Source organism: Bubalus bubalis, chromosome 12, assembly GCF_019923935.1.
Source record: "Bubalus bubalis isolate 160015118507 breed Murrah chromosome 12, NDDB_SH_1, whole genome shotgun sequence".
Classification (NCBI taxonomy): Eukaryota; Metazoa; Chordata; class Mammalia; order Artiodactyla; family Bovidae; genus Bubalus; species Bubalus bubalis.
Window position 1 is genome coordinate 105,472,927 of NC_059168.1, and position 22,070 is coordinate 105,494,996.

At 61.5% G+C, this 22,070-nt stretch overlaps 2 protein-coding genes across 3 annotated transcripts; both read right to left on the reverse strand.

Moving 5' to 3' along the window:
* Nucleotides 1-233: 233 nt before the first annotated feature.
* Nucleotides 234-5,813, reverse strand: ENTPD2 (ectonucleoside triphosphate diphosphohydrolase 2). Its single transcript, XM_025262178.2, has 9 exons — nucleotides 5,585-5,813; nucleotides 4,149-4,266; nucleotides 3,403-3,553; nucleotides 3,062-3,221; nucleotides 2,755-2,982; nucleotides 2,103-2,357; nucleotides 1,898-2,017; nucleotides 911-1,045; nucleotides 234-807 (listed from the first exon to the last, which is right to left on the reverse strand). Exons 1-9 carry the CDS (start codon nucleotides 5,699-5,701, stop codon nucleotides 604-606), a joined length of 1,488 nt encoding a protein of 495 aa, XP_025117963.2. The 5' UTR covers nucleotides 5,702-5,813; the 3' UTR covers nucleotides 234-603.
* An 8,197-nt stretch (nucleotides 5,814-14,010) lies between these two features.
* Nucleotides 14,011-21,241, reverse strand: SAPCD2 (suppressor APC domain containing 2). 2 transcript variants are annotated; one of them, XM_025262176.2, is made up of 6 exons: nucleotides 20,571-21,239; nucleotides 17,836-17,948; nucleotides 17,098-17,244; nucleotides 16,745-16,852; nucleotides 16,550-16,660; nucleotides 14,011-16,474 (listed from the first exon to the last, which is right to left on the reverse strand). In XM_025262176.2, exons 1-6 carry the CDS (start codon nucleotides 21,145-21,147, stop codon nucleotides 16,346-16,348), a joined length of 1,185 nt encoding a protein of 394 aa, XP_025117961.2. In that variant the 5' UTR covers nucleotides 21,148-21,239; the 3' UTR covers nucleotides 14,011-16,345. The 2 variants fall into 2 exon arrangements, with proteins under 2 accessions (XP_025117961.2, XP_025117962.2); XM_025262177.2 differs by lacking the exon at nucleotides 17,098-17,244 and having other exon boundaries at nucleotides 20,571-21,241.
* Between the last annotated feature and the right edge of the window lie 829 nt (nucleotides 21,242-22,070).

Below are 22,070 nucleotides of genomic sequence, written 5' to 3' on the forward strand. Positions count from 1 at the left end.
GCTCCAGGCTGGCAGGAGTCTCAGGGACTCTGTTTTAGAGCAGCCAGCTGACAGCTACTCCAGGCCACGGTGGTGCAGGGTCGATACTCCCCCAGCCTGGGCCCAGAGAGGAAGGAAGTAGGAAGAGCCAGGGTCCTCCCCTAGGACCAGAGCGGGGCCTGTGCAGCCAGCGCAGCTGGGGTGGTGAGGGAGGCGACAGAGAGGCCCCGCCCCGTGGACATTCTCTCCACTGCTCTACGAAAATCCTTTTATTCAATAGTAAAAAATGGGTACAAGTAGGCCTGGGCTGTGACCACGACCCGCCCCCTAATACCCAATCCTGGGGTGGGGGGCCCTCAGAACTCCACTCCCAGAGACCCGACTCTGCTCTCACAGGCTGAGGACCCCCAACCTCAGTAAGAGGGGGAGCAGGAGGCCTGGAGGTGAGACCAAGGCTGGAGTTGGGGGGGTGGGGCTGGTTTCCGTTCCCTTTGCCCATCCTGGCCAGATGTCGGCGTGGGCACTGAGTCTTGATCCTGGGCTGCATTAGGGACAGAGATGTTGGTGGCGGGGTGGGATGAGGGGTGAGGGGATATGGAGATGGGGAGGCTTGGCGCTGGGCCCCTAAATGGTGCTCGCCGACTTGGTGGAGCGTGCCTGGTGCAGCAGGAGGGCAAACGCGGCCAGGAGCATGGCGGCGAAGAGCAGGAGGAGGACGACCCAGGAGCTGAAGTCTGTGCCTTTGCGCAGCCCAGGCGGGTCAGCGGGGATCAGGTTGGTCAGGTTCAGCATGTAGCCAAGTGCCCAGCCGACCGCAGTGTCCCCGGCCTGCGGGCCACAGGTACGGCCTGAGCTTCGGCGCAGCCAGGGCGGCCCCGCCCCTCCGCACCCCGGCCCGGGCGGCCCCGCCCCTCCGCTCCCGAGTTCCCACCTTCTTCTGGAAGGTCACGCCTCCGAAGGAGCGCTCGTCGAAGCCGTATCCGCGGCTCAGCAGCTGCTGCACGAACATCGCCCCGGCACAGTAGTCGGGCAGGCGGGCCCGGTCGTCCGGCACCCGAGCCTGCAGCTGGGATGCAAGTGGGAGACTCTAGGGCCAGCGACCACCTGGAGGTCTCTGCCCCACCAGACACAGAAAGATAGTGCGGGGCTGGAGACGGCGCTGCAGGTCCCAGAAAGAAGCAGGCGGGGCTCTCCCCTGGGGAGGAGCAGCGTGACCTCTGGATGGCAGCGGCGCGGTGCCTGTGAGGTTGACGGCCAGGGAACAGCGGCATGGCCCCCGGGGAGCAGGGGCTGCAGCGGGCTTGCAGAGATCAGGGGAGCAGAAGCTCCCGGCTTGCCCCCGAGCCCTGGGCTTGCCTCCTGAGCCCACTTCCCCACCTCCCCAAGTCTGCCTGGGACTAGACACAGAGAGAGCAGGAGGAGCCTCACAGACAGGCAAATGTTTCTCCGGAATTCCCTCCTCCTCCGCGGGCCCAGACCCCTCCATCTTACTTCACCGGGAATCAGCACCGCTGCTTTCCACTCCTGACTCCCCAAGCCCTGCCTGTTCTACCTGCCGAGTCCGGGTCCTTCCACTTCTCCCCGGGTTGTCTGTTCTCCCCTACGCTCTCCCAGCCACACTCTTCCCTGCCCTGTCCACTCCAAGCTCCCTGCTGCCCCAGGGCCATTGCACTGGCTGTCTCCTCCACCCTCCAGATCCTGGATCTAGGGTCAGGCCTCAGAGAGGCTTCTGCAATCCCATCTCATCTGACTGCTGGGCTCCTGGCTGTACCCTGGCCACTTTTCAAGTCTGATTGGCAGTGTATCCCCACACCCTTCTACTCACAGAGCAAAAGAAAGATCGGGAGGCCTGGCGCTGGCTGGCAGAAACCCCAGCCCCACCCTGCACAGTCCTGGTGGAGTGGGGGGCAGGCCTCACCTCACTCCATGTCTGGTTGCAGAGGGTGACTACAGCCCCCTCTAGTTGCTGCAGAGTTGCCACAGGCAGCCCCATCACCATTCTCAGGAAGTCCATCGTGTAGAAGAAAGCAGAGAAGGCCTGGAACGCGGGTACAGTCACACTGTGACCAGACCCCAGGCACCTCAGGGCACAGGCCCCCCACCTTCCTGTCCTCTGGACTCACGATAAACTTCCCAGCCACAGGGGGCTGGAAGACGCCGTTGAAGGAGCATCTGGAGAAGTGGCAGGAGGAGGAGTCAAAGAGCTGGGAGACGAGGCTGTGGCATAGGGCAGGGTCACTGCTGCCCGCCAGGCTGACCCTGGCGCTCCTGTTGAAGGCCTGGGGCCGCTGGGCGGCAGTACAGGGCGACTCGTAGACGTCCCAGAGCATCACGTGAGTGGAATAGCCCCGTGGCCAGCAGGGGTGGGAGCCATGGGTCTGGGGAATGACGAGGGTGCGCGTCAGTCCTGCTCTGAGCGTTACCAGCCACCCCCGCCCTAGGACCCTTGGAGGGCCTCCCCAGAGGACAGCATTTCTTCTGAACGCATGAGCTATCCATGGCTCCCCCTCACTTGCTGGACAAAACCCAAAGTGCTTGGCCAGGCAGTTCAGGTCCTCTGAGAGCTGGCCCCAGCCCTCCTTACTCACCAGGTCCACCCCCAGCCTCTGGGTCTTTGCTCGTGCTGGATTCTTGCCCACCTGTCCTTCCAGCTGATCCAAGCACGACTTGGGTTCCTGGAGAAGCCCCGCTCTGGCCACTCTTCAGGCTCTGCTCTGGGCCCTTGGCCCCCATTTTCCCCGAGCCCTACTTCCAGGAGGACTCAGTAGAGGGTACCTGGAGCACACTGGCTAGCAGCCTCCGCAGGACCTGGTCACGGCCGTAGCAGAGGAAGCTGTGAGTATACACTCGGTAGCGCTGGCCGTAGAGCCGGAGCTGAACCTCGTTGGCCGGATCCTCCGCGGGGCTGGCCGTCTCAAAGGTGATCTGTGTGGAGGCTCCCCCCAGGTCCATGGCCCCCAGTGTCCCCTTCCTTGGCCGGAACCACCGGCCCACCCAGCCGTACTGTGGGAAGTAGAGGTTGGGGTCAGCCAATGGGTGGGTGCCCACACCCCTGGCTCATCGGGCTGGCCACCAGGCCCACCTTGATGAAGTTTTCCAGCAAGTAGTTGGCGGTCACCCAGCCAAACACGCCCTCATCTTGGCCTGAGAGGATGCGGGCACCGCGGAAGTCAAAGGGGTATTGGGTCAGCATCTGCGTCACGGCAGCTAGCACATTGGCTGAAGCCTCTGGACTGGTCAGGCTGTGATACAGGGAGGACTTCAGAGTCTTCCCCAGGTGGCTGTGATCCTGCTGCTGGGGTGCTCAGCGAGCTGAGAGGCCCCAGCCCAGGGCTGCTGCTGGGGGTGTGCAGGGCCCACCCTGGGCTCAGGCTGCCGTGGTCCCTAGGGCCAGGAGGTCAGCGGACAGGGCAGGACACTCACTTGAGCAGGCGCATGCCCGCTGTGGCTCCCAGGTAAAGTGGCGTGCCCGCGTGTCTCTCCTTGGGCACGTCCCGAAGCGCCTGGTTCAGGCATTCCACAAGGCTCTGCCCAGCTCCAGAAGGGTTGTCAGCATAGCTAGAGATGCCCCCACCTGGAGGGAGCAGCAGGAGGGGCCTGGTGGGCAGCCTCTAGGTGGTCCACAGGCCAGCACGACTGGGGGCGTTTGTGCTCCCAAGCCAGGTGGCAGCTGAGACCAAATTTCCCAGCTTAAATGCTCAGAGACGCCTGCTCAGAGATGAAAGGGCCGCCTGTGGGCCACCCACGGTCTGCGAGCTGCCACCTGCCCAGTGGGCATGCACACAGGTGCTCGGACAAAGCACTGGGTGTTGTCCACCCAGCCCAGCCTCCCCATGGGCCTGCCTGGGTGTGCCCACCAGCTCCTCGGGACCCCTCCTGCTCTACTGGGATGTAGAGCCAATCTTGGGCCAGGCAAGGCCCAAACCTTCCAGATATTCCCTGGGGCTTCTTTTCTAGGAACTGTCCACAGCCCTTCCGAGGCCCAGGGATGTAGCTTCCCTCTGGGAGGTGGGGGGCTCCTGGAGCTCCTGCCTGGAGTGGCCCCCTGGCACCAAGCAGAGGGGTCTGCTGGCTCCAGTCTGCAGCAGCTGAGACCAGGGAGGGCTCCCGAGGCCCCACAGTGAGTGGGCATGCAGGTCGGGGGCGCCCAGCACTCAGGGGGCTCTTACCTCGCGCATCGCAGGAGCTGTGCTGGCCCACGATGCCTGTGTCGTTCTCTTTGTCCGCCGGCCACTTGTAGATGAACATGGACGTGTGGGAAGAGCCCGCATCCAGGACGATGCCATACTGCGGGTGGGGTGGGGGTCAGCCTTAGGAGTGGGGCAGGGCGTGAAGCCATGCCCTGTGGCTCTCTCAGCTATCTGGCCCACCCTGCACGACCCTGTGTCCAGACTGGAAGCTTCAGAATGAAGTTCTGAGGCTCTGAGAAGGCCGGGGACAACCGCTGGGACATGTCTTGGTGGGCAGAGATGGGGGTGGAGGTGGAGGGCCATCGGCCATGCCCGCGCTGACTGCAGGAGCCTCCTGAGGGGCGTGATCAGAGTCAGGGGTCGGGGGCCACCCTGGGAGCCCTGGCCGGGGGCCTGAGGTCCTCAGGCTGCAGCAAGAGCCCCTCAGACCGGGCCTTCCTTCCCACCCTCTGTCCCATCTCTCTGATCTCTGCCCCATCTGAGGATGTGAAATAGAGGCCCCAGGGAAGCCAGGACGGAGGCTGATCACTGGCCAATGAGCAGAGGCCCTGTCCCTGGGCCTCAAGGGCAGGGCCAGGGGGCGCTGTCCTGCAGAGCTGCTGGAACACCGCAGGGGCCTTTCCTGCAGGTCCGGAAGATAACAGCACCCAGCTTGCCAGAGCCACTTTCCCTGCACCTGCCCCAGGGACCTGCATTTCAGCAAGGGGAGCCTGCTGGGGAGCCTGCTGGAGTCCCTGGAACTCCAGGAGCAGAGCCCGCCAACAGCCTGCCCGGCCCCACCCCAGCCGGGGGTCTCCCCTGGCAACAGCGCATTCACCCTGAATCTGCATTCCACTGAGGCGCCAAGCACCCACTGTCTACCCAGGCACCAGACTGGCCCTCAGTGCAGTGGAGGGTTAAGGGAGCCCAGGCTCCCGGAGGTCGATTCTGGCGGGGGCGGGTGGGGGAATCAGGCCCAGTCCCTTCGAACTTTTTTTTTAGGACCGGTCAGGGCTGCCCCCGCATCGTGAGAGCCGGAGGCGAGATTAGGGAGGAGTCCCTGGGCCCAGCGCCTGTCGCACCCCATCTGGGCCAAACCCCAGGGGAGGCCGAGTGTGCTGGGGGCGCGGGACCGGCCACGTCCTGGGCGCCCTGGGGGTGCGGAGAGACTCCCCGTTGGCCGCTCCGAGACGGCTCCGCGGCGGGCGCAGCGAGCAGAGATCCTGGCATGTTGGCCTCCGGCACCGCGTCCCCCGGAAGCGCCGCTGCAGCGCTCTGGGCCGGGGCCGGAGCGCGGCTGAGGGGCCCGGACCCCACCCTGCCGGGCCGGCTGCGGAGTGCCCGGGGTCCCGGCTGGCACGCGGGTGCAGCCGGGCCCGGCTCGGTCCGAGCCCCCCGCGGACTGCGCCGGGCTGCCCGGGAGCTCGAGCGTGCACCTTGAGGGCGGGCGGCTCCCGGATGTCGCGGGTGGGGACGCACAGCAGCAGGAGGCCGGCGAGGCCGGCGGCGGCCAGCAGCAGCGGTGGCAGCAGCGACAGCGCCTTCCCGGCCATGGGTGCGCAGGCGGGCCCGGCGTGCACGGCGCGGCGGCGGGGAGCCGGGAGGCCGAGCGAGGTCGGGGGACCGCGGGGTTGGCACCCGGGGCGGGGACCGGTCCGCGGAGGCCACGCCCACGGCGGGACGGCCCGCCCACCTCCAGCCCGCCCCGAGCGCAGGTGAGAGTCTAGGTTGCTGAGTCACCCGCGCCGCCCTTCTCGGCGCCCCGGCCGCAGCCCAGGCACCCTGCTCACTGCCCCCTTTCCCCTTCCTGTCTGCTCTGCCCTAGAGTCATCCCTCCTGACCGGACCACCACCCCAACCTCTAAGAGCCTGCCACGCTGGGCCGCTGGGCACTCCAGCAGGACCCAGAGAACGCCCTGCCCTCTCTGGCCTTGGCATGGGGTCCTCCTGGGCGCACTTGTTTGGAGGGTCGTTCTTCTGGAGAGCCGGCTCTCCCCTGGCCTGATCCTGAAGGAAGGAGGTGGGCTCCCAGCTGGGTCCCTGCAGGGGAGGGCCGACCTGCCTGCGGTACCCACCCAGTCCTGGGCTCATGGCAGGGCACCGTGCCAGTCAAGCCCCAGCACGCTGTGCTGACCCAGGCTGGGCCTGCCTGCCCTGGGGGTGCTGAGAGCTGAGAGTTGAGGGCCAAGCAGGGGGAAGCCAGACCTGCTTCACAGGGTTCCAAGGAGACTGGTGAGGGTGCAGGCAGAGAGCAGAGCAGGGAGCCCACAGTCCCACGGAGCCTGGAGACAGGGAGCCCTGCTCAGGGGCCCAGGGCCCTGCCACCGCTCCCGCCCAGCGCAAGGCCCTCGCCCAGGGGCCCAGAAGCCTGGACTGGGGAGGAGGGGCCTTTGCACAGGAGGCCTTATCCCTCTGAGCGGAGGGGGAGAGGGGCTGCAGGCCGGCCGGTGGGCACACTGAGGTGGACAGGTGGTCCACTGGCCGAAGCCCCAGCTCTGCCCCTGTGCCCCACGACATGTCCGGTCGCTATGCTTTGAATCCCTATGCCACCCTGCATGCCACCCTGGCCAAGAATCACCCCTTACCCGGGCCAAGGGCCACCCCCACTTTGCGCAAAATGGGAATTCCCACAGCAGCGAACTATGTGGCAAGACCACCCCGGAGTGCCAGCAACAGGGCTGGGGGGGAGGGGCCCAGAAGGACAGCCTTCGATGGGCACAGGGTCTTGGCAGTGCGGCGGCCGGCTGGAACCGGACGGGACAGTCAGGATCGCAGGGCCAGCTGCCCAGGCAGAGGGGCTGGTGTCTCAGGCCCAGCAATGCAGCCTTGTTTCCAGCTCAGGACCCCGCGGGAAGGGTGGGAGCCCTGGGACCTCGCTTGGCCTCCCCAAACCTTCCTGGCTGGAGCCCAGCAGAGAGTCACTGGGTGCGGCCAACTCAGGGCTCCAGGCCCCAGTTTCCCGCCAGCTCCCCCCACCCCTCCCAGCCCAGGCCCTTTCTTCCACCCCGGAAGGTTCAGAGGAGGGAGAGGCCGGCAGTCTAGGCTGAAAAGGAAGAGACAAAGGCGGCCCAGAGGGAGCCTGGCAGACACTGGTGTGCCAGCCTGCCCCGGCCCCCCCAGCCCTTGAGGCCCGAGTGGAGGGGGCCGCGGGGACGCAGGCCTGGCCCCTGTGCTCATGCCAAGGGCCCAGACCAGCCTGGGGAGAGCCAATGGGAGGAAGTGGGGGCATGGAACAGCCAGGGCGAGACAGGAACGGGAGTGAATTCCCCCCCACAGGGGCCGGGCGGAACTGCCTCTTGGCCCAGAGACTTCCTTCGACCACGACCACCGAACTCTGGAAGGCGGGCTGGGGGGCAGGCGACAGGGAGACCATGGCAGGGGCCCACTGGGCGGGAGGCGGCTCCGGCCTCCTCCGGGAACCTCGGCGGAGGTGGGGCTCCAGATGTTCTGCACATGCTTGGCCCTGGCTCCAGGCAGAGGAATGTGGCTGCAGAGAGGTGCCAGGAGAGGCCCTGGGGGAGGGCCTGCAACCCGCCCCCCTCGAAGGACCCAGACCTCCCAGGGAGGGGGTACCAGAGGTCAAGGCCTCCACTGCCCCTGCCACCATCTCCTCGTGGGAAGCCACCACATCCTGTGGCTGAAACTCCTTGCCATTCACTGTGCTCAAGAAGTCACTCAGCAGACGTTTGCCGGGATCCTTCTGAGGACCAGGCGCCCCAGACTGCATGCACAGTGAGCGAGGGCGGTGTGTGGGGAGGACCCGCCGCCTGTCCAGGGAGGGGTGCCTCGCAAGGCGCCGCAGACACACGGCAGGTGCAGCCCCCGGGCCTCCGGAGGAGTCCTGTTCAGGGGGCTGGAGTATCACAAGCCCTGACCGCCTGACCCAACCGGACCTTTGTACTGGTGATGCCCTTGCTTTTGTTTATAGCTTTCCACCCCTCGATGCATCTCTAAATAATCTATTGTGCTGTTTTTCCTGTTTTTGTTTTTTTGTTTTTTTTGGTTTTTTTTGATGTGCTGGAATGCTCTTCTGGAATTAGCTTCTTCCCCTGCTTTTGGATTTTTGAGATTCGTGATGCTGACACGTGAAGCTCTGTCTTCTGGTACGAGTGTTGCAAACCTCACATTTCATAGTGAGTGTGTTCGTGGTCCTGGCGTCAGGCTGCTTTCACTAAGATTGCTGCTACACACGCTTGCACACGAGCCTTTCCCTGGGGAAGAGCTTAGGGGCCGGGGCCAGAGCACGTGTGCGTTCAGCGTCACCTGCCAACACGCCCGGTTTACAGCAAGGCGGCGCCGCCTGGTGACCTCAAGGGTGCGCCACTGTTTTGGTTGCTATTCTGCAACTCTTGGATTTTTAAAAAAAAACACTATTTATTTGGCTGCGTCGGATCTCAGTTGCAGCATGTGAGACCGTCACTGTCATGAGGGGTCTTCCACTGTGGCTCATGGACTCTGGTTGAAGCGAGCGGGCTTCAGGAGCTGCAGCCCCAAGGCATGAGGGGTCTTTGTTCCCAGACCAGGGATCAAGCCTGCATCCCCAGCATTGCAGGGCAGATTCTTAAGCATTCAGCCACCAGGTCTTTCCAGGGAGGTCCCCCTGCAACTCTTGGATTTTTGAGACGCTGGTGAGAAAGAAATCTCTTTGAGCTTTTCATGCTGTTTCATCAGTAGAGAAGTCGAGTCTTTCCTGCGTTCCGTGAAGCACCCGTTTGAATCTTGAGTTCGGTTTCCGGGGATGGTTGTCTTTTCCTTGCTGATTTGCACGGCTTTTATGTACACTCAGGCCACGAGTTCCTTGCGGTGAAATCACGGAAGCTCTTGACTGGTCCGACGTATCCGTTTTCTGCTCTGTCCTTTGCACCTTTGGGGCTTGTATGTGTAATCTGCCATGAGGCGTTTACCCACTGCTGGTGGATTGGTGTAATCCTGTTTAAAATTCCCTGTTAGTGTCTGTTTTATTTCTGCGGCATTTGTTGTTATTTCTGTTTTTTTAAAATTCCTAACATCAGGAATTTTGTTTGTTTCATGTCTTTTATGCTTCACTAATCCAGGCAGACGTTTCTGCACTTGGTGAGTTTTCTCAGTCAAGCTTTTCCCCTTTGTCGATGTTTTATATAATGTGTGTGAGAGCACGGCTCCCCAGCCAGGGATCAAACCCACGCTGGACGCACCAAGTCTTAACCCCGAGACCGCCAGGGAGGTCCTTGGATGTTTGTTTTCTGTTTCACTAATTCCTGCTCTAATCGTTGTTATTTATACTCGGATATGCCATTGTGTGAGCAGGAGTTTTTGTGTCTCTCTCCGCTGTTGCCCAGCATCAAGAGAAGGGTCAGGTCCATGTAGGTGCGTGCTAAGTCGCTTCAGTTGGGTCCAACTCTGTGACCCCATTAGCCTGCCAGGCTCCTCTGTCCACGGGATTCTCCAGGCAAGAATGCTGTGGTGGGTTGCCGTGCTCTCCTCCAGGGCATCTTCCCAACCCAGGGATCGAACCCATGTCTGTTATGCCTCTGCAGTGGCCGGCGGGTTTTTACCACTAGGGCTGAAGGCAATGGCACCCCACTCCAGTACTCTTGCCTGGAAAATCCCATGGATGGAGGAGCCGGGAAGGCTGGAGTCCATGGGGTCACTGAGGGTCGGACACAACTGAGCGACTTCACTTTCACTTTTCACTTTCATGCATTGGAGAAGGAAATGGCAACCCACTCCAGTGTTCTTGCCTGGAGAATCCCAGGGACAGGGGAACCTGGTGGGCTGCCGTCTATGGGGTCACACAGAGTCGGACACGACTGAAGTCACTGGGCGGCAGCAGCAGCTGCCTGGGAAGCCCTGCCAGGTACCTATACACTCAACAAAAATATTTTAAACTGACGTGTTATAATTTCTTCTTCTATATTCTTTGTATTGGATCTTTCTTCTTCCAGAATCTGAAGTTCAGCGCTTCATTCATGCTTTATGAGCCTCTCTTCTTTCCTAATGTAAACGTCTGGACGTGGGTGTGCGTTTCCCTCTGGCCGCTGCTCTCGTTGCATGCTGTTTGCATCTTTTTTTTTTTTTCCAGTTTCATTGCAATTTCTTATTTGACACATGAATTGCTTAGATATGGGTGTGTTTTTTAAATATCTTTTTTCATGTTTTTTCTTTTTTTTTCTGGTTGTTTCCTTTTCATTTGCTTTGTTTTGGATTTGTTTTTCTGAGGAAGTGTGTGTGTCTTAAAACCCAGAAGTCTGGGCTTTAAAAAAAAATATATATATATATTTATTTGGCTGCACTGTGTCTACACTGCGGCATGTGGGACCCAGTTCCCTGACCAGGGACTGAACCCCGGCCTCATGGATTGGGAACTTGGAGTCTTAGCCACTGGACCACCAAGGGAAGTTCCTGGGCTTTTATCTAAGGTACCTGCATCGTGGTTACATCACGTAGTCTGCTTGCAAGCAGTCTTCTGGTATCTGTTGGATTGGGTTTGGGGCCCAGTGTGGTCATAAAGAGATATGAATGTTCCTCGTGTGCTGGAGAAGAATGTGTGTTCTCCAATTAGTGAGCGCATTGGTCTGGATTTGCACACTACATCACCATTACCAACAATGTCCAAATCTACTATCAATTATCAAGAGATATGTTACAACTTCTCACTGTGATGATGAGTTTGCTGATTTTTCTTTACAGTTCTGACAAGTCTTGCTGTATATATATGTATAATATATACATGTATTTTATATATAAACATATGGTACAATAGCAAAAGGAGAGAGAAGAGGGCAGCAGAGGATGAGATGGCTGGATGGCATCACAGACTCAGCGGACATGAACTTGGGCAAACTCCAGGAGCTAGTGAGGGACGGGGAGGCCTGGCATGCTACCGTCCATGGGGTCGCAGAGCTAGACACGACCTAGCAGCTGAACACCAGTAGCAAAACCAGGAAGCCGACAGTGGTACAGTCCAAGGAGTTTACTTTATTTTACTGGTTTTCTTTGCACGCGTGCGTGTGTGTGTAGCTCTCTGCAGTTTTATCCCGCGTGGAGCCCTGTGCAACCACCATGACAATTAGGAAACCCGACTGAACTGTCCCCGAGCAATCCCGGCACCAGCTCCAGCCGCCCCCCACCGCCCAGCCCCGTCCGTGTCGTTTTCTGGTCGGCACAGGGATGGGTCACGCGTCACATGTCCTTTTGAGTTTGGTTCTCCCCACCTGGCATCCCTTCCCCTAGGCTCGCCCATGTTGCTGCGTTAGCAGCAGTCCCTTCCTTCTCGTTGCTGACTTGCATCCTGTGGTGTGGTTGGAACAGTGTCCGAACAGACAACCATAGAAGGAAGGACATCTGAGCAGTGTCTAGCTGGGAGCGACGGCCAGTGAAGCTGCTGTGAATCATCTTGTACATGTTCCTGTCTGAAAACAAGTCTTTGTTCCTCTGGGAAAAACGCCCAGGAATGCCATCGCTGTGCATATGGTGTATTAGTCAGGGTGCCCCCGAGAAAGGAAGGGGAGCCAATAGGAATACATATTCGGGGAGGGAGAGAGGGAGAGGGGGAGAAACAGATTTTTATTTTAAGGAACTAGCTCACGCAGTTGTGGGAGCCAGCAAGTCTGAAGTCGGCAAAGCTCATCAGCAGGCTGGAACCCAGGAAGGCCCGATGTAGCAGCCTTGGGTGCAGAGGCAGCCCGCAGGCAGACCTCCTTCCTTTCGGGAGATTGCAGTCTTTTCTCTTAAGGTCTTCGACTGATTGGACGAGGCCCACCCACGTTATGGAGGACAATCTGGTTAGCTCAGAGGTCACGGATGTAAAAGTCAGTCACGTCTGAAACATACCTTCACAGCAGCCTCTGTGTTGTAACCAAAGGACGGGGAATCACACCCAAGTCAAGCTGACACGTGAGGTTAGCCATCACATGTGGTGATTTTAGCTTTGAAAGGAATGACCAAGTTATTCTCCGGAGCGGCTGCGTCACTGGACACGCGGCCAATGATGTGTGAGTGGCCGTTTCCCCACATGCTCGCCCGCAGGTAGTGTCCCCAGCTTCTCACTTTAGCCTCTCTGATTGGGGTGTGTCCATTCTCATGTAGTTTTAATTTGCATTTTTCTAACGGCTAATAACGTTGAACATTTTTTCGCATGCTTATCCGCTATCTTTGTGTCTTCCTCGGTGAAATGTCTGCCTATCTTTGTGAGTTATATTTTACAGTTGGGTGAGTACAACTTTAGGGTTGCTGTATCTTCCTGGTAAATTAAACTTTTTGAGATTGTTACTCTCTTCAATGTTATTAACATCTCTTGCCTTAAAATCTATTTTGTTTTAGATTAATACAACTGCTTGAGTTTTTCTTTTTTTGTTTTTTGGTATCATTATATTTCAGGTGTGTCTCTTAAAACAGCTTATATCTGAATTTCTAAAAACCCAATCTGATAACTCACCAGAGTTAATCTATTCACATATACTGTGAACAGTAATATATTTCTTTGACCTTATGTGTTTTCTGATTTTTACATTTTTTCTTCTAGATTTGAATTTCTTTCCCCTTTTCTCCTCCATTTCCCTGTCCCTCCCTTTTTTTGAAAGTTATACTCTTAGCTATTATCTTACCTGGTTCTCCCAGTTATTGTAACTTGAAAACTTAGTAAAATAAACACAGTTGGTGTCTTTTCCCGCCTTGTGAACAATTATACTTGAGAATGCCTCAGCTCCCCCAACATTTCCGCCATCGTGACATTTGGGTTCTACTCCACTTCCCCAGAGCTCAGCACCCTCATCTTCATTAGGATCACTATCACAGCAGACAGAACGGGAGGAGGCCCGCGGACATCTCTGGAGTGAGTCCTCCCTGGTCACTCAGCATTGCAGAAGACTGCAGTCCCGAGGACCGCCTCTGCCGCAGCCTCATGCAATTCCAGGCCAACGCCAGCAGTTCCTAACCCACAGAAATGGCAAGAAAATGTGTTGCTTGCTCCGTGGTAAAGAACCCACCTGCTAATGCAGGAGCCGTGGTTCAATCCCTGGGTCGAGAAGTTCCCTTGGAGGGGGAAATGGCACTCCAGTACTCTTGCCTGGAGAATCCCATGGACAGAGGAGCCTAGCAGGCTATTACATACAGTCCGTGGGGTCACAAAGTCCCGGACACGACTAAGCGACTGAGCTGTGTACATAAGCCACTAAGTTTTGGGTTTTAAAAATAGCGACTTTGCTGCATGTGGGATCTTTCCGTTGTGGCATATGAGATCTAGTCCCCTGACCAGGGATTGAAGCCGGCCCCCTGCACTGGGAGCATGGAGTCTTGGCCACTGGATCACCAGGGGAGCCCTACCCTCACTCTTGAAAGACAGTGTCTGCAGGTTTAAGCATCTAGATTAATGACATGGTCTCAGCCACTGATGGCTTTTCAGTCTCTGGACTTTGATGTCACTGTGGTATCTCCTTTGAGGGTAACTGGCTTTGTCTCTGGACGCTTTAACAATCTTGCAAGAGAAAATGTCATTTTTCTAATTCATCTTGCCTGGGATCCACTGGGATTCCTGGACGTAGATCGGTTTTTTAAGATGATTCTGGAAAAATTTAAGCCATTTTAACTTCATATATTGTTCCTCCTCCCCATCCTTTCAGGAAATCTAATCAAACGGCCCTCCACCTCTTAAGACGCTTCTCTCCTAGTTCCTGACTCTCTAAGTGAATGGTCCTCAAATCGTTCCCTAAGCTCTGTTTCAATTCATTAAGTCTCCTTTCAGCTGTGCTGAAATTTTCCACGTCAAGCCCAGTCAAGTTTTAAATTTTATTTTCAAGTTTCTAGTTAGATCCATCTTATTGGCCACTTTTAGACAGTCAAGGTTGACACTTTTAATGGAATAAGAAACTATAGATGATTCCGTGTTTGTGTTTTCAAGCATCTTTTATTTCTCCAGCTACACGAAACATCGGCATCTTCTCTGACCGTCCTGGTATCTGAAATGGCCACAGAATCTGTTTTCTCCTGGCTCTCAGTGGCTCCTTCCCTTGTGAGCAGGTTTTAAACTGGAGACACTCCCTGTCCTTGGCACTTAGTCCACAGGGAATCTCGAGGCCTGGTGGAGCCGCACCACTCTGGCACAGATGCTCAGCCAAGGGTAGCCTCACCCCCCCACTCCCAGCGCGGGTGTCGCACTGAGTGTTGCTGGCATCTAGTGGACAGACGCTGCTAAACCTCCTCCAGGGCGCGGGCAGGCCCCAAGACTACCCCGCCCCCGGCGCTGCCCCTGTGTGGCTCACACTCGCTGCTCTGGAAAGCTGTTTTGCTTCTGCCAGCCGCCTGGGCTCGCCAGCCTGCAGGCACTCACAGCTCTCCCCTTGGGGTCTCCAAGGCGGCACAGGCTGCCTCAGTGCAGGCTGCAAATAAGGAGGGCACATCTTCTGTCCTGTGTGGACGGCCAGCATCATCACTAAAGGCCTCTCTGCAAGTCAGTGGTTTCTCCCACTCACCCTGCAACTGAAGGGACAGCCTGCAGTTGGTGGTACCCCTGGGGTGAACACCGAGCTCTCAGCAGGGACGCAGAGCTCCTCAGGACAAAGGCTGCCACCTCTGCTGTTCCAGCCCCCACAGGCTCGGGCAGGGCTGGGCAGGAGCAGATCAGGTGAAGGCGGGGAGGGAGCTCCCCAGAGCCCAGAGCTGGGATGGCCCCCCGCCTGGTGGAGTCACGCGTGGGTGGAGGAAGGATTCGGAGCTGGGGAGGGCTGTTTTCAGTTCTGGAATTAAGCAGACTCCTAGTGAGGGGCTCAGGGCCTGAGCTGGTGCAGGGGCTCTGGTCAAGGGCTGGCAGAGGGGGACGACCGCAGAAACCAGGAGAGGGGCAGCCTCTGGGTGGTCCTGGTGGGCCCTGGTCCAGTCACCGCATGGCTAAGATGCTGAAGACCTGGTGCCGCCCTTCGGGTCCAGCTCCCCTTCTGCCTCACATCCCAGGGAACCTGCCCAGGTCAAGGTCAAGTAGCCTGCATGCCGGACCTGAGACAACCACCTTCCTCCACTGGCTGCTGGTGTTGGGGAGGGCTCCAGCTGGCACAGGCAGAGCTGGGCCCCGTGGGCGCAGCACCCCGGACCCCTGCTCTCTGGGCAGGCTGCCACCCCCAGGCAAGTGAGGCTGTGCAGTCAGCCCTCAGATCCCGGCTCTGTAAGTGCCCGACCAGGCCCGACCACACGGCCTACCTGCCAAGCCTGGATGCCCTCAGCTCCAGGGGAGGGCCCTGGGGGCGCTCGGAGCCCCTGCCAGGGTGGCTACAGGCCAGCTGAGCAGGTGGTCTGTCTCCCCGAGAGCGGGCCGGGCGTGGGGGCACAGGCAACAAATGACCCCGGCGGGACCCGCTGCCAGGCTGTTCCTGAGTCCTTCAGGCCCCCATTCCTCGGACCCAGACCCAGGCCCGTCATTCCCTGGGAAGCGTGCATCTGGTGGGGGTGCTGCTAAGGCTGCTGGGTCTCCAGGACTTCCTGGGACACGCCAGAGGGTACCACCACCCTGAGGACAGGGCACTGCCCATGGAGGGCACCCTATGCCGTGCTGGTGCCCACGGCCCTGGCCTGGCTACTCGGCAGGCCCGAGAAGGGGCACTGTTTGCTCAGTGGAGCCCGGGCCAGCAGGGGTGACCGCCAGCCTGTTTGCCTAGCGTCTAAGGTCTGCGAGGAAGAGAAAGCAGGCCAGCTCTGGCTCAGGCAGGAATCCAGCGAACCCTGAACACTGCGCCCCGGGCTCCCCTGGAACTGGACACCAGTAGAAGCCCCTGGACTCCTGGCTGAGGTCGGACCCCTAGTCCTGAGGAAGGAAATGTGTCCGTGGACCCTCGGGGCCAATCACCACTGGGTCTGAGGTGTCCCACCCGAGGACCCCACCTACTCCGGGCCCCATCCGAGACACCCAAATGCAGGCTCCAAGGCCAGTTAGCAGTGCAGGGTGAGCAGGGCCGCGGACTGGAGAGGCGGAGGGGACACAGGCCAGCAGAACACGGGAGCAGGCCCAGAGCTGCTGAGGGCGGCGTCCCCTCCCCGACAGCGGCTCCAGGCTGGGCGCCGGCACGATGGCGTCTCCCACTCAGCCAGCCCAGACCAGAAGGGAGGAGGGAGGCCATGTCCAGACAGGTGTCCAGGCACCTCTGCCTCAGAGAGGGGCCAAGAGAGTGCCCCCCTGCCCGGACCTGAGAGACTGGCCAGGCGGCAATGTCCCATGTCTGTGCCCGGGGCTGGCTACATGAAGGTGGAGTCCAGGGGCCCGGCGTCCTGCTGGCTGAGGGCTCGGGCCTCAAACAGCTGCTTGATGAGGGCAGACTTCTCCTGCTCCAGCTGTGTGATCCGCTCACTCTTGTCGGTCACCTCCTGGGGAGGTGGGAGGGCGGTCAGGGCCTGGCCAGGGCGCCCCAGCCCCCACCCGCACCCCCAGCCCCTGCCCACCTGGGTCAGGAGCCGGTTCTGCTCCTTCAGCATGAGGATGGTCTGCTGCTGCCAGTTGGGGGCCGAGAGTGACACAGGACCAGGGGGCCCCGAGGAGGACGAGGGCAGAGCCTACGGGGGGCACAGTCAGGCAGGCCTAGCACAGCCTCTAGGATGAGGGTGAGGGGAGCACGAGCTGGTCTGGGAGGCACTCACCCTGGCAGCACAGGCCGCGGCCAGAAGCTCCCCCAGGCACCGGGCCACCTCCTGCACCTTGGGCAGCAGCTGCCCCAGCAGGCGGGGGCTGCCCTCAGCCCCGAGGTCCTGGAGGAGAGCACGGAGGGGCGGTCAGGGAGCAGGGCCAGCCCAGGGGTGCAGGGGGGCCCTATGGGCAGGGAGCCCAGGAGTGTCACAGGTGGGGAGTATCACGGCAGGGAGGGGTGGCCCAGCACTCTGGGTAGAGGGGCACCCACTGTCCTCTGCCCACCTGGGCAGGGGATCACTGTGGGGGGAGGTCGCTGTGCCCGGGGGTGGGGGTGGAGACGGGCCCAGGGAGCAGCGCCACTCACCGAGCTAGCCCTGCTCTGGCCCAGGCGGTGCTGGCGCTCCTGCAGCTGCTGCAGCTGCTGCTGGTACCACTCCCGGCCCCGCGCCATCATCTCCAGACCCTGCAGCAGCACTTCCTGCTCCTGCTGCAGCTCCCTCATCTGCTTCAGCTGCCGCGCACGGCACACGCTGCGTCACCCACGGGCACGTGCCATGGTGCACACAGGCGCGCGGCAGGACAGGATGGCCTGCACCTGCCTGTGCCTGAAACGCATACCGGCCCACACGCACACACCCGAGCACACCCCCCGCTCAACACACCTCCTTGCACACCTGCACTCACACACCCCGGTACCAACAGGAGCCCTTGTGCGCCTCTGCACTGGGAACACAGCCCCGCTCCTCCTCCCGGGACTGGGGGCAGTCTTGGCCTTCCTTAGTCTCTCCACACAGGTTTCCCAAGGGAATCTTCCCCCCTTTATGGCACGTGGTCATTCTCAGCGGGTGGGCCAGCCTGACGTGCCAGGGAAGCAGGTAGGCGCCAGTGCAGTGCCGGGGAGGGGCTGACCAAAGGACTTCTTGACCTGACCGTGGGCCAGCTCCCAAGTGGGTTCAAACCAGGACAGGAACTGAGGTTTAGAACCGCCGACGTTCCTGCCACAGGGTCCCCTCCCAGGCAGAGGAATGGTCCAGGAAACCATGTGTGTGGGGGCCAAGTCCAAACCCAGGCAAGATGGTAGAGCCCCCGGGCCCCTACTCACCAGGGCACAGTCCACGCCGTTGGTGATGGTGTGCCTCCGCCGTTCCCCTCGGGCACGGGGCCCCCAGTGGGCGTCCCCCGTGCCGAGTTCCTGGGCCCTGCAGGTCACTGCTCCTGCAGCAGAGAAGTGAGAGCCTGGCTCACTTCCCATGAGGTAAGCTTGACTCCTCCAAACCCCCAAAGATCCATCCCAGACCCACCCCCCAACCAACCCCGGCTGCACAAAGCCAGGTGCCCAGGCCTGCATGCCTCTGGGATCCTCAGCAATCCAGAGCCTCCCTGGGCCACACCCTGCTGGGGCCTGGCTGGAGCCTGGTCCTCTCTCAGCCCTCACAAGCTGCCCTCACACCTGCCGTGCAGACAGCCGTGCGGCCACTGAGGCACAGTCTGCACTCGCACCGCCTGTGCAAGCTCCTGAGGGCAGGGGGCTCCATCTCATTCAGCTCTGCACACCCAGGGCCCACACCTCAAGGGCTCAAAGGCTGCTGGACTCGGAGCCAGCGAGGTGACCTCTGGCCTCCACTCCTCTCTCCTTGTCCGCCTGGCCCTTTAAGGGTGACTGGGGCTTCCCAGGTGGCGCTGGTGGTAAAGAACCCGCCAGCCAATGCAGGAGACACAAAAAGACTTGGTTCAATTCCTGGTTTGGGAAGATCCCCTGGAGGAGGCCATGGCAACCCATTCCAGTATTCTTGCCTGGAGAACTCCAGGGACAGAGGAGCCCTGCGGGCTACAGTCCATGGGGCTGCAAAGAGTTAGACATGCCTGAAGCGACTTAGCACACACGGAGTTCAAGCTGGAGGAATGTAGGGCTTAGGTAGCAGAGCCCAGCGTCCTCCCAGGAAGGAGGCTGCAGCACGATCCCTGCATACCTGCACCCGTGGAGCCCCAGCAATAACTCCTACGTACACATGGCCGCCCGCAGAGTCGGCGTGGGGCCAGAAAGCCAGGTGCTTCCCTGGGCGGGCCTCCTGGAGAGCCACCAGCTTCCCTGGAGGACAGGGAGGGCGAGCAGGGCTGCCCATGAGGGGGGAGTGGGTGCAGGTGAAGAGGGTGCCCTCCCTGGGCTCCCAAGCCCTACGCCCTGCCTGGCATGGCAGTGGACAGGTGATGCAAGAAGCAGGCACAGGTATGTCTGACAGGGACACATCCAGAGGGCTGGGACCAGGTGGCCATGTGGGCCACCGGCTAGCTGCGGCAGACCAGCTCCAACCAGCCAGCCTGGCAGACCGGCTCCAGGCAGGCTGAGTTCACGTTCCAACCTGCCGAGCTGCGCTCCAGGCAGAGAAGGCACAGCAGAGGGGTGCTGGGGCACCCTGGAACACTTGGGCTGGGTTGGTCTGCACCAGCAGGTTCGCAGGGTGGCCCAGGGCCCCCAGATGACAGCAGGCTGGAGGCCCAGCAGGGAGAGGCATCCCTGACCCCACCCCACCCCACCCCATCCGAGTGGGATCTAGCAGCCTGTACCTACGGGGCTCAGGCCAGCCTGGGGTGCACGCTGAACCCCAACAGGGGACAGGAAGGAGGGCCTGGACGGCGGGGAGGGCTTGGGGGGCTGTGAACGTGGGGCACCTTTCTCTTCCTGGGGTGCTAAGGGTTCTCGGACCTCCAGGTTTTGCACCCAAACAGTATGTAATGAGCCCCGTCTGGGCCTCCGCTGGTAAAAGGTGACAGTGGACGCCCGAACTGGACCTCAGAGGACCGCAGTGACGGACCTGGTGCGACGACGGGCCTGAGGCTGCAAACCCCAGTCCCACGGCCGATTCCCAACCGCATGCAATCACGCAGACGGCACCGGGCCCCTACTAGGGCCGCACGCCCAGAAGCCCGCTTCCCCTTCACCCCCGGGGGGGACGCGGAGGCCGGGCAGCGAGGAGCCTGGATGCAGGAGCCCCCAGCTGAGGGTCTGATGAGCTCAACAGGGAGGCGGGGGCCACCGCAGCTCCAGCTGGCAGTCATGGAGTTGGGGAGTATGTCTGAGCCTGGGCAGGGGGTCCAGCAAGGCTGGCAGAGCGGTGGGCAGCATAGAAACGGCCACAGCTGCCCAGCGGAAGGCCTGCACCTGCACAGGCTGAATGGCCCGAAGGCCCCCCGGGCCCCCCCCCCCCACCCCCACGGATAATGCCAGTCTTGTTCCCAGGGCAGGCTCTCTGGGGGATAAACAGGACACCATTCAGTTATGCCCTGTCCCTGCCAACTGGACCGGAAGCTGGGCCATCCCCAAGGGCTGCGGTTGATCCCGCCCAGGTGTCAGAGGCGCCGAGGCTCCAGGCCTGGAAGATTCGGCTGGAGACCCTCCACTCTCTGCCCTTTCCGGGGCCAGGTTCTCCTGCACCACGCCTGGCAGCTCCACCCTGCCCTCAAGGGGGCGGTCCGCCCAGGTCTCTCCGCCGAGCTGCTAGACCGAGGACCCAAGGAGGCAGCAAAGGCCCTTCACACTCTGGGGACCCTCCCTTGGCACCAGTGAGAATTGCCTCTGCCTGAGTCACCAGATGAGCCCAAGGGCCCGGGTGTCCCCAGGTGTGGGCAAGTACTGAGGTGGAGAGCCTTCAGACCGAAACGGCTCCCTGCTCGGGTTTAGCTCGGAGTGGGCCCCTGGTAGGGTCTGCGGGGGCTCCAAGCAGCTCCTTGGCAGGGTCGCCGAGCACCCGAAGCGCGGAGGAACTTCTTTTCCCTGCAGGCCTCGGGGTGACGCCCGGGGGGAGCTCCGGGCGGGCCTGGGGGCCGCCCCGAACTCACCAGTGTCCTTGCTCGGGCTCCGCTCCAGCGCCGCGCCCCGGGGCCGCTCGGGCTCCGCCGGACCGGCCGCCGCCTCCGCCGGGCCGCACGGCTTCTCCAGGTTCCGACTCGCGACGCCGGGGGCAGCAGGCGCGGGGCGCGCGCCCAGGGGCAGGGGCTTTCTCTCCAGGACGGTCCGCGGCTCGTCGGCCGGCGAGAACACCAGGCGCGGGGGCAGCGGCTGGCCCCCGGGCCGCGCCGAGCAGCCTTCCCGGGCCGGGGCGCGTGCGGGGCCCCGCGTGCCGCCGTCGGCGCTCGGCAGCGCGGTGCGCAGGCCGGCCACGAAGCGCTCGAAGGTTAAGTATCCGCTGGCTGGGGCCACCTGGCGCAGGCCCTCGAGCACGCCGCGGGGCAGCTCGCGCGCGTCTGCGCCCCGCCAGCGGGACTCGATCTCCCGCAGGTGTACGAGGCCGCGCCGCCGGTCGTCCAGAATGTCGAAGAGCGTGCGCAAGCTCTGCAGGAAGGCGCGCGGCAGCCCCTCCGTGCCAGGCGCGGGAGGCGGCCCGCCGCCCGGCTCGGCCATGGCGGCTCCGGCCATGGGCGCCCGCCCGCAGCACTCGGGCCTCAGGCCGCCCCGGTTCGGCCCCTGCGCGGCCCGACGGCGGGCCCGGCGACGCGCGACCCGCCCCGACAATAGCGGCGACTTTTTGAATGGGCCTCCCCGTGGCGTCAGCGCTTATTAGCATTCGCGGCGGCCATTGGCCGAGGCTAGCTCGTCTCCTCTCTGATTGGCTGAGAGGCCGGCAGCCCCGGTTTGATTTTCGGGTGGAGAGGCCGGTGGCTCGCGCGCTCCCGCCGTGCCCAGAGGCCCTGGGGGCGCGCGGAGGCGCCCGGCGGGTAGGGGGCGGGGTCCCCCAAGTCCGCCTCCCTCTCGAGCTTGCGGATGGGGGCGGGACCCCCGAGCGCCTCCGTAGATTCCCCCGCCCCAACAACTCCGGCCGCTCCCTCCGCGGTCCTGACCTCGCTGGCTCTGGCCGCCCAGCCCACCTTCCGGAGGGCGGGGCCCGGGGCCGGCGGTAACCTGTTCCCAGGTCGCCTCCCGGGATAAGGAGGAGATCAGCCCTCCAGGGACGCCCCCCCTCCTTCCCCCTCGAGCTGCCCCGCGCGCTCTTCGCTGAGTGTCCCTCGGCGCAGCCCTGGGGCTTCTTTCTCTTGCGCCAGGCGGGTCCCAAGGGGATTGTGGGCTCCAGCCAGCTGGGCGCTTCCGCTCACAGAAGCCTCTCTGTCCCCACCGCCGCTCGCTCCTCCGCCGGTCCCTCGGGAAAGCCTGGCCTTTCCTGCCGGCCGCAGGACAAAGCCACTTTTCCTGTGTCCCCAGATTCCCGTGTGCTCACAAGGTCCTTCTGCTCCGGCCCCTTCCTCTGGCTGGACACCTCCTCCAGCTGCAACCAGGGCACTCATGGCCTCCTGAAGCCAGCTAGGCAGGCTTGTGCACCCCCTCCCACCCCTGCCCACTGCCCC